This window comes from Orycteropus afer, unplaced genomic scaffold (assembly GCF_000298275.1).
Source record: "Orycteropus afer afer isolate SDZICR_OR568_19922 unplaced genomic scaffold, OryAfe1.0 scaffold00052, whole genome shotgun sequence".
NCBI lineage: Eukaryota > Metazoa > Chordata > Mammalia > Tubulidentata > Orycteropodidae > Orycteropus > Orycteropus afer.
In genome coordinates this window covers 720,635-731,641 of record NW_006921639.1, presented here as the reverse complement: position 1 = coordinate 731,641, position 11,007 = coordinate 720,635, and the positions used below count along the sequence as shown (strand labels likewise).

The 11,007-nt window shown below is 44.5% G+C and overlaps 1 protein-coding gene across 1 annotated transcript; it reads left to right on the top strand.

Moving 5' to 3' along the window:
• The first annotated feature begins 5,683 nt into the window (after positions 1-5,683).
• GDF2 (growth differentiation factor 2) lies at positions 5,684-10,462 on the top strand. The gene is made up of 2 exons (XM_007938599.1): positions 5,684-6,029; positions 9,516-10,462. Exons 1-2 carry the CDS (start codon positions 5,684-5,686, stop codon positions 10,460-10,462), a joined length of 1,293 nt encoding a protein of 430 aa, XP_007936790.1.
• Positions 10,463-11,007: the final 545 nt, after the last annotated feature.

Genomic DNA, 11,007 nt, shown 5'->3' with positions numbered 1-11,007 from the left:
GTCCATTTCAGCTCACTAATGCAGAGGATAACAATCTTTATGCGTTCCATTTCATTTTTGACAACTTCCAATTTTCCTAGAATCATACTTCGTACATTCCATTCTCAGATGACTAATGGATGTCTTCAGGTGTTTCTCTTCAATTTGAGTGGTGCCACATTAGCAAATGGAGATCTCAAAAGCTTTACCTTATCCATATGAGTAAGGCTGGGTTTACTCAGATGATGCATCTCTTTCCCAGTCCTATTTTGAGAACCTTCTAACCTAACCGGACTATTCATAAAGTTGCTCAGTAATGTATCAAACAGTGTTTCTTTGCCATTCATAAGGTTTTCCCTGGCCAATTCTTTGAGAAGTGGACAGCCTCTTCCTTCTTCCTAGTCTGTCTCAATCTGTAAGCTGGGCTGATACCTGTGCACCGTGTACATCCCGCTGGGTTTGAAACACCAGTGGCTCAGCCTCAAAACTCACATCAACACATCACCATGGTAGGACAAACCAACAGACAGGTTTGTCTCCTTGTTGGAAACCTCTTGTACCACCCTTACCTGGGTCCCGGCGGTTGACTCCTCCTCTGTCTATGTTCCTTGCCTTTTAATCCCCTTTCTCCTGCTCTCCTGCCCTGCTGCTTTGGATGTGCCTGAGTTCCCTCTCCTCACCTGGATCCCTGAGGCTTACTGCTCCACTGTCCAGGTTTTAGCTTTTAATCCCCTTTCTCCCGCTCTCCTGTCCTGCTGCATTGGGCATGACTGGGTTCTCTCTCCTCACCTGGATCCCTGCAGCTGACTGGATTTTAATCCCCTTTCTCCCACTCTCTCATCCTGCTGCTTTGGCATACCTGGGTTCTCTCTCCTCACCTGGATCCCTGTGGCTGACAATGTAATGTCATATTACATTTCCAAACTCTGAAACTTTCTGAAACACAAAATATTCCTGGCTGATAGGGGATTGTAGAAGTGTTTGTTTGATAGTTAGCTCAAAAAACTTACCTGTAGGTATTGCTGAATGATGGTATTGTAAGTTATTTTTATTCTCTTCTTTGTACAACAAAACACACTGCTATGGAGTTGGATCTGAATCATAGCGACCCCTCCTTGGGTTTCTGAGGTGGTATCACTACAGAAGTAGCTTGTTCAACCTTTCTTCTGAGGAGTGGCTGGTGGGTTTGAACTGCCAGCCTTCTGGTTAGCAGTCTAATGCCTTAGGCACTATGCCACCAGAGCTCCTCTCTTCTTTATAATATCCTGTATTTTCCAAATTCATGACACTATGTAAAATTGTACTATTGAGTCAATTGAGTCATGGTGACCCCATTTGTGCCAGAGTACAACCGTGCTCCATAGGGTTTTCAGTGGCTGATTTTTCAGAAGTAGATGGCCAGGCCTTCTGAGGAACCTCTAGGTGTATCAACTCTCCAACTTTTTGGCTAGTAGTTGATTATGTTAAGTATGCATTACTGTTATAATTAAAAAAAAAAAAAATTCTTTTTTGTTTTCAGAGAACTATCAGGGAAATCCTTGTTGAGCATATTCAGTCCACACCCACACTGTCCCTTTGCTTGGCCTCTGGAGTGAAGTGTTTCTCTACTGACTCCAGGGACTGGAGCCTGTTGAGGGTATTGCCTTGTCCTCTGGTTCCTCCCAGCCTGGTCCCTGCTGAGGTGGTGTCACAGCTCAGGGGAGGCCCAATCCTGTTCATCTTTTCTCTGCCCAATGGGATTCTTTTACTGAGCTGGCTCAATGCCCAGTGCACTTCCTGCTTCCCCTCCCCAAGAGCATTTTTGAAACTACACCCTTCTCATCCTCCCTGACAGTGTCTTAAAAGGATGAAGATAACAAGTTCTGTCCAGGGCCTGCCATGCTAGGACCTCTGGATTCACCCTTCCCCTGCTTTATTGTTAGGTGCCACTGAATCAGCTCCAACTCATAGCAACCATATGTACAACAGAACAAAATGTTTCCCAGTCTTGTGTCATTCTCACAATTGCTTGTTCAAGTCTGTCACTACAGCTATTGTGGAAATCCATCTAACTGAGGGTCTCCCTTGCCCTCAGTGGTCCTCTACTTCACCAAACATGATATCCTACTCTAGTGATTGGTCCCTCCTGATGGCATGGCCAAAGGAAGCATATTAAACAGTGTTTTGTTGTGATGCATAGCTTTGCACTGACTAATTTTCAGAAATAAATTATCAGGCCTTTCTTCCTATTCTATCTTAGTCTAGAAGCTCTGCTGAAATCTGTCCACCATGGGTGACCGTGCTGGCATTTGAAATACCAGCATCGCAGCAACACACAAGTCACCAGAGTACAACAAATTGATAGACAGATGGTGATTTCCTGCACTATGGGCAGGAAAAAAGCTGAGTGCTTGTGTGAGGTCTCTGACTACAAGTCCACCTGCCAGAGCCTCTCCTGGACCTTCCTAAACCTTCAGCTCATTGCACCCTCTCCCCAAGAGTCCCTCCAGCATGGAACAACAGCATCAAGTCCAAATGTTCCCCAGAGTAAGCCATCAGACACCTCTAGTGTTTTGCTTGTTCTTCACCTTGGTCAAAGGTGTACATGAGGGGAATGGACAGTGTGAATGTGAGTGCAACTGGTCTGAAGATAACACAGCTCCTGGGCTTTGTAATCCCTACATACACCTCCTCTGGTCTGCCAGGCCAGGCCCACTGCAATCGGGTCTTCTCCAGGGCATGCATCAGCCTCAGAGTTAGAAGTCATAAACTTATCTCTTCTCATTCCCCTTCAACATATCCAGAGTGCACACTTTTCCCTGAGGCCCACTCCACTGACACCTCAGAACCCTATGAGACCAGCACTAGGAAGCCACATGAGTTTGTGAGGCTCTTACAGGAACAGGCCATAGAACCATAGGCTCCATCCTACAGCTCCAAGCTCAGTCAGACCCAGGGACAGAGAGGCAGGACAGCTGAACACACCATCCAACCCACTGTGGCTTGCTGCATTATGTTCTGCTAACTGCCACGACATTTTAAGCACATCATCTATTTTCAGTTCTTACACCTATCTTCTGAAATAAGTATCATAACCCCCAATTTCCAGGTGAGGAAACAGAATCTAGAGAGATTACATGGCTTGCTGAAGGTCACACTTAGGCAAGTAAGTGAGGGAGCAGGAGTTTAAACTCCTGTCTAGGCTGACTCCCAGGCCTTCACCACTACAGTGGATTGTATGTGCATCTTCACATCCAGTCTCTAGTGTTCAAGAACTTGTCTTGCAAATGAGAAATTGAAGCAGGGAGAGGCTGAGTTTGTAGGACAGAATCAGATTCCACGGGAGTAAGGTCCTTCCTAACAACTACTCTGTCTCTCCCAATTTACTTGAGGTCTTCTGGGTGTTTTGTTTTGTGGTTTCTATATTTGGAGGACTTTCTCATATTGTTTCCTGGGTTCTTTAAGTTTCCATGGCCCAGAAGATGGAAGATTCTTGTGAACCCAACTTCTTGGCCACAGCCAGCTACGCAGAGGGAGTGAGTAGTTGGACCAGTGAACTCAGGACCGTGATCGCAGAAGACATCAAGCTCAATTGGCATAACATACTACACAAAAACATTGTTCCATATCCTACTTTGGTTAGTAGTGACTGGGGTCTTAAAAGCTTGTAAACAGCCATCTAGATGCAACATTGGGTCTCTCCTTATCCAGAACAAAGAAGAATGAAGAAAACCAAAGACACATGGACATAATTAGTCCAAAGGACTGGTACACCATATGATCCTCAGCCTATATAACTATGAGACCAGAAGAACTAGATGATGCCTGGCTACAACTGTCAACCACTTGGAGGGGGTTCTATGTAGGAGATCCTGGATAGAATATGAGAACAATCTGGGACAAAATGCAAAATCATAAAAAAGAAGAAGAAGAAGGGACCAGGTTTACTGGTATGATAGAGCCTAGTGGAACCCCTGAGATGATGGCCCTAGCTGCCCTTCAGGTCTGGAACTGAATCCACTCCTGTGGATTCCTGCCAAACAAAAGACAAACATAAGCTGAACATTTACAGTAGGTATATACACTCCTTGAAGAGATCAATCATAGGAGAATAGAAGGACTATATGTACACAGGGAGACAGCTGGGGGAGCAGGAGTGCATGGGAGGGAAAGACACAGGGAAGAAGTGGCTATAAGGAAGAAGTGTGAGGAGAGCTATTGCATTGTGGGAGATTACAGTCAATGTCATGAGACAAGGTGTATGTGAACTGCTACATGAAAGAGAAATTTGCAGTTTACAGAAACTTTCACCCAAATCACAATAAAATAAATAAAAAAAAAGATTCTTGTGAGCCCAAATATATATGTTTCACAGAGGATATTTCTATGCATGTATTTATATGTGCTGCAGATATATCCATGAATGTAGTAGCGAACAAAGGAGGAAAGTTATGGAAACTTCTTAGCCATAACAAAGCACCTTGAAGGAATGAGTCACTGGGCCTGGGGACTCAGGACCATAGCTTTGGGAGACATCAAGGTCAATTGCCATAACCTAATCCACAATGTTCTGCATCTTACTTTAGTGAGAAGCAACTGGCATCTGAAAAGTTTGCAAGTGGCCATCTAAGAAGCAACTATTGGTCTCTCTCCATCTGGAGCAAAGAAGAGTGAAGAAAATCAAGGACACGTGGAAACAATTAATACTAAAGGACTAATGGACCACATGAATTCAAGCCTCCACAATGCTGAGACCAGAAGAACTAGATGATACCCAGCTACCACAGTCAACTACTTGGAAAAGGGTCACAATAGGAGATCCTCGATAGAGTGGGAGAAAAACGCAAAATCATAATAAAGGTTACTGGTCTGATAGAAAATGGTGGAACCCCCAAGACTATGGCCCTTAAACATCCTTCAAGCCTAAAATGAAACTCACCCCCAAGGCTCAAATTTCAGCCAAACAATAGTCCTGTAAGGTGAGCAATAATGCCAGGAAGATAAGTGCTCCTTAGTGCAACCAATCATATGAAATCCAAACAGTAGCATTTACCCAGGGTCGGGTCTGACTCAAGGGCACATAACAACAACCACAACAAAGTTCAGAAGATAGGAAAGCATAGAAAAGAAGGACAAATGGAAACAGTAAAGACAGGGAGGAAGTGGGAAGAATGCTGCTACTTTGTGGGGATTGCAATCAACATCACAAATCAAAATGTGTTATGAATTGTTGAATGGAAAACTGATTTGCTCTATAAACTTTCACCCAAATCACAATCAAAAGTCTAAAAAATAAATAAATAAATAAATAAAACTTATGAATAATGTGGAAAAAAAAAAAAAAGATTCTTGTGAACTGAGCTGGCAAGGAAATGAGCATAAATCCTAATTGGGGAGCAATGACCCCACAGAGAATGTGGATGCTTGAGTGTGCACTGTTCTTCCCACCAGCCTCTCTGTTTGTCAGATGTTTATAGAGCCTTCATTAACAGAGAGCTGTGTTAGATAAGGGGTCGAGGGTGGCATTAGGACCAGATAAGTAAAAGTGGAGGACATCGGGGCTGAAGATTGCAAGAGCCTGGGACTCACCAGGTCCAGCTGCCTCCAGAGCACTGCAGCAGTGGGACGATGCAGGGCTGCTCCCCTCAGGCTTTTCTCTGTGCCCACTAACCCACCACTGGACCGGAGCCCCCAGTCACTAACCTGGAGAGAGCACCTTCTCAAGATGTGCCCTGGGGCTCTGTGGGTGGCCTTGCTCCTGCTCTCCCTCCTGGCTTGCTCCCTGCAAGCAAAACCACTGGAGAACTGGGGGCATGCGTCAGTGGCAGGTAATGCCCACAGCTTGCTAGGGGAGCCCCAAGGGAACCAGGATGAGGGCCCCTTCAACCTGAAGATGTTTCTGGAGAACATGAAGGTGGATTTCCTTCGTAGCCTCAACCTGAGTGGCGTTCCTTCCCAAAACAAAACCAGAGCAGAGCCACCCCAGTACATGATCGACCTATACAATAGGTACATCACTGACAAGTCGTCCACACCAGCCTCAAACATCGTGCGGAGCTTCAGTGTGGAAGGTATGTTGGTTTTCCCTGGGGCATCCTGGGTGGGGGGGTGGAAACTCATGGAACCAAGGTGTTGCTATGTTGTTGTGATGTGCCCTCAAATCAGACCCAACTCATAGCGACCCCTCCTTGGGTTTCCAAGGCAATATCACTGCAGAAATAGATTGCCCCATCTTCCTTCCGAGAAGTGGCTGGGCAAGTAGCACTATCCAATATGGTGGCCACTAGCCACATGAGGCTATTTAAATTCAAATTTAAGTTAGTTAATTGTTGTTAGTTGTTATTTGCCGGCGATTCGGCCCAACTCATAGCGACCCCTCCTTGGGTTTCCGAGGCAATTATCACTATGGAAGTAGGATTGCCCAACCTTCCTTCCGAGGAGTGGCTGGTGGGTTTGAACCGCCAGCCTCCTGGTTAGAGTCAAGTGCCTTAGGCACTATGCTACCAGAGCTAGTTAAATAAAATTAAAAATTTTATTCCTTTGTTGCACTAGCTACAGTTTTACAGGGTTTAATGGTCATGTTTGGCTTGTGGCTATCATGTAGGACAGTATAGATTATAGAATATTGCCATCTCTGCTTGGAATTCTATTGCATGGTGTTGCTCTAGAATATTGTCCTCAGGGAATTCTGCCTCACTTTCTTTGGTCCCTTCCCTCCTCTTTCCTCCCCTTCCCCTCTCCTCCTTTTTCTTCTACTGTCTTTTCTCCCTAACTCTTCAATAGAAACCCTTTCTTCACTCTCCCCTTCCCTTTCTCTCTCTTCCTTCCCCTTCCCTTCTTGTCCCAAACCTACTTAGAAGTAGAACTTTGTTTAGCCTTCAGCTAACTGATATATCTTTAGACTTTGAAAGAATCTCTATTTCTCTCTTATTAAAAGGTTTTGAAATTCAATAAAAACCTTTCAGAGAAAAACATTGGAGAACTTAAGTATTTTTAAAATAATTTTCCTGATTTTAGAGGAACTAGAAAATGACAAATACACAAGGCTTATATTCATTACCTCACATCAACCTCACAAAGGTAGAGTGAAATGATTTTCAGAAGGAGGGTTCCAAGGCTTGCAAATGCTGGAAGAACTTGCCCAAGGTCACATACTAGTTAAATGGCTGGATTCTGACCTGGGCCTATCTGTCTGCACAGCAAGGGCTTTCCTTTCTGCTGAGTCTCCCTATGAGCAGTCAGGAGCTTGGGACCTGAATGTCATTGCAGTACTGTACTTAAAAACTCATTGCCATCAAGTTGATCCCAACTCATAGTGACCACACCTTGGGTTTCCAAGGTGGTATCTCTATGGAAGCAGATTGCCCAATCTTCCTTCTGAGTAGTGGCTGGTGGGTTTGAACCACCAGCCTTCTGGTTAGCAGTCAAATGCCTGAGGCACTATGCCACCAGAGTTCCCGCTCCATGGCAGCACTTAGTAAATTTTAACTTAATTAGTATTCAACTCCCACGGTGTATGCTCCTTCTAAAGGATGCTGAGGTCACAATGCAGTCCTGGTGGGGCCAGGTTTTCTAATTGTTTAGAAGAAAAATCTACTGGTCCCCCAGATGATGCCAGAACAGGAGACATATCTGTGACCTCTGCTTTAGGGGAAATCTGGGCTTCTTTGGCTGGACTTGAATCTCCAAATCCCATAATTCTGTGAGTGCAGCCTTTTGGAGCCACCTAGTGGTAAGAGCTCACATGTGCAAGTCTGAGATGCATAGGATCAGACCCCAGCACCCTCTAGGCCAGCATGCTCCAAAACTCCAAACTCACTGTCATTGAGTTGATTCTGATGCATATCAACTCCCATTGGGTTTCCAAGGCTGTAAATCTTTACAGAAACTGACTGTCCCATCTTTCTTCTGAAGAGTAGCTGGTGGATTTGAACTACCAACATTTTGCTTAGCAGCCAAATACATTAACCACTATACCACCAGAACTCCTTAGGCCAGTACTCCATTGTTGTCGTTGTTGTTATGTGCCCTCGATTTGGCCCCGACTCATAGTGACCCCTCCTTGGGTTTCTGAGGTGGTATCATTACGGATGTAGATTGCCCAACCTTCCTTCTGAGGACTGACTGATGGATTTGAACCATCAGCCTTCTGGTTAACAGTCAATTACCTTAGGCACTATGCTACCAGAGTTCCTAGGCCAGTACTCTAGTGGGAGCATATTCAGCTTTCTTCCACAGATGTCAGGGTGCCACTGAGGAAAGGAGGTGCTTGTTTCCAAAGTGTTCAACCACCATCTCAAAGCTATTTTTAAGGGCTTGCTACTGCAAAGATATTTCAGGTCATTAATGTAGTGTTCATAGACCCCATTGGGACTAATCGATTCAAATATCCAACATCTCAGTACATTGAACTCAAACAGTGCATTAACTAAGTGAAAGGCGACATGCTTTGGGAAGAGGGAGAGGTGCATACCAGCCTAGAAAGAAGGTGAGGGAGGAGATAGAATTACCTACTGATCTCAGCCATGAGCCAGACAGAGTGTTGGGTAAGTCTCATATGATGTCTTGATGGAGCTTCACACTAATCACTTACTTAACTTCATATACTTATTACCTGTAAGGCAGGTAGAATGAACCCGTTTTACAGATGGGTAAACTGAGACTTAGATTTAAGACTTTTCTGAGGTCACAAGTCTTGTAAAGGACAGAGTCATGCCAAATCATACCAGGTTTTCACGACAGCTCACAGTCTCCCACTCATGCTGGCACATAGCAGGTGCCTGGAAAATGTAACTTCTCCATAAGAGGTGCTTATGGCTATGTGTCACTCCAAGAGAAGTGGAGGATGGAGACAATGTGAGGCTAAAGGGAAGCTCTATTTTTGCCTGAAATGATAATGCAATTGAGGTCCATGTATTTTTTTTCCCCCCTCAAAACACTGAAAAACATCATGTACTTGCAGCACTTTGTACTTGGCCACTTTGCTTGGAAGATATTATTCTGGATGATTTCTAAACTATTTTAGATGCTGAAATATTTAACTTGGTCCTAATGTTAGAATTTCAAGTTCCCTCCCAGAATCTCTTCTTTAAAATCATGCATTCAGTATCTTCTCTCTGTTTTCTTTTTGTTTGTTTAACTGAGGATAATTACTAGACATTTGCACTTTCTCAGTTAAATGCTTTAAATTCCAATCTCTCCATCTATAAAATTGGAGTAATTTAGATCTTCCCAAGGCTGGTGTGGGCATTAAAATGAAATGTATTATGCAAAGCTCCAAGTGCAATTCTTGGCACCTAGTAGATGTTAAATAAACACAGGAACTGTCAACTCCAATTTGAAGTATTTCACACTGTCATTTTTCTTTGGAAGACTCTCTGTGTGTCTTTGAAAATACTCTTTTAACTTAAGGGCATAAGTGAAACCAAATAGAAATTTAATAGAGATAAAAATTTATGATGCTGAACTCCTATTCATGCAAACCATGAATTTCAGCTTTGGTGTCCTGACAATGGACCCTCTCAGGAGATGCTCATCACCATGTATTTACATTTCAGATGCTGTCTCTGTAACCACCACAGAAGATTTCCCTTTTCAAAAGCACATTTTACTCTTCAACATCTCCATCCCCAGGCATGAGATGATCACCAGGGCTGAGCTCCGACTATACATCTCCTGTCAAAATCACAAGGATGGTTCTCATGGGCTGAAAGGAAGCATGGTCATTTATGATGTTCTTGATGGAACAGATTCCTGGGATTGCTCTGCAGGGACCAAGACATTCCTGGTGTCCCAGGACATTCGGAATGAGGGCTGGGAGACCTTTGAGGTCTCCGGTGCAGTGAAGCGGTGGGTCAGGGCAGACTCCACCAAAAGCAAAAATAAACTGGAAGTGATAGTGGAGAGTCACAGGAAGGGCTGTGATAAGCTGGACATCAGTGTGCCCCCAGGTCCCAAAAATCTGCCCTTCTTTGTTGTCTTCTCAAATGACCGCAGCAACGGGACCAAGGAGACCAGGCTGGAACTCAGGGAGATGATTGGTCATGAACAGGATACCATGCTTAAGAAGTTGTCCAAGAACAGCCAGGTGGAAGGAGGCGAGGACAAGGATGAGGAGAAGGAAATGGATAGCCACGTGGCCACAGGATCTTCTTTAGCCAGAAGGAAAAGGAGTACCGGGGCCAACAATCACTGTCAGAAGACCTCGTTGCGGGTGAACTTTGAGGACATTGGCTGGGACAGCTGGATCATCGCACCCAAGGAGTATGATGCATATGAGTGTAAAGGTGGCTGCTTCTTCCCCCTTGCTGACGATGTAACTCCAACAAAGCACGCCATTGTGCAGACTTTGGTGCATCTCAAATTCCCCATGAAGGTTGGTAAGGCCTGCTGTGTACCTACCAAATTGAGCCCTATCTCTATCCTCTACAAGGACGACATGGGTGTCCCCACCCTGAAGTACCACTATGAAGGGATGAGTGTGGCAGAGTGTGGGTGCAGGTAGTGCCTGCTCATGCTGTGCAGCATTCTGGAAGTATTATGATTGGAATGGGGTGAGGGAGGCAGGGAAGGGGAAGGGATTCTTTTTGTGCAGTCCTGTATTACCCTGGACACTGGTAGGGACTAGGTCAATCTGTAAGCCAGCCTGGAGATCTTCAAGGTAAAGTTTGGTCTCCTTCTCATGGCCCCCACTCAAAGCACATACCACCTGTTTACAACTACAAGGGAAGAAGATGGTAAGTGGATGTGGGGGTTTGAGGAGAAGAGGAAAGTCTGAAAGGGTTGTTGAGGTGGAAAGGAGATGCTCATCACCATGTATCTGCATGAATAGGGGTAATGAATAGGGGACAAGGGAAAATAATCCGTAGTCAGCAAAAAATTGAACAGAAATGAGCCAGAGGAGTATAATAGACAGGTAACACAAGAGATTTAAGGAAATTAAAGGGGTTGAGGAGGATGGGGCATATTCTAGTAACCTTGGAGAGTGATGGGTAAAGAAATGAGTATGTGTTTTACATATATTTCACTTATTTCCCACAATCTGATGAG

Bases quoted from the DNA above. Each gene is read 5' to 3' on its own strand.
- GDF2 (XM_007938599.1), top strand. From the start codon at position 5,684: ATGTGCCCTGGGGCTCTGTGGGTGGCCTTGCTCCTGCTCTCCCTCCTG. The intron at 6,030-9,515 runs GTATGTTGGTTT...TTTACATTTCAG, and splicing joins GCGGAGCTTCAGTGTGGAAG to ATGCTGTCTCTGTAACCACC.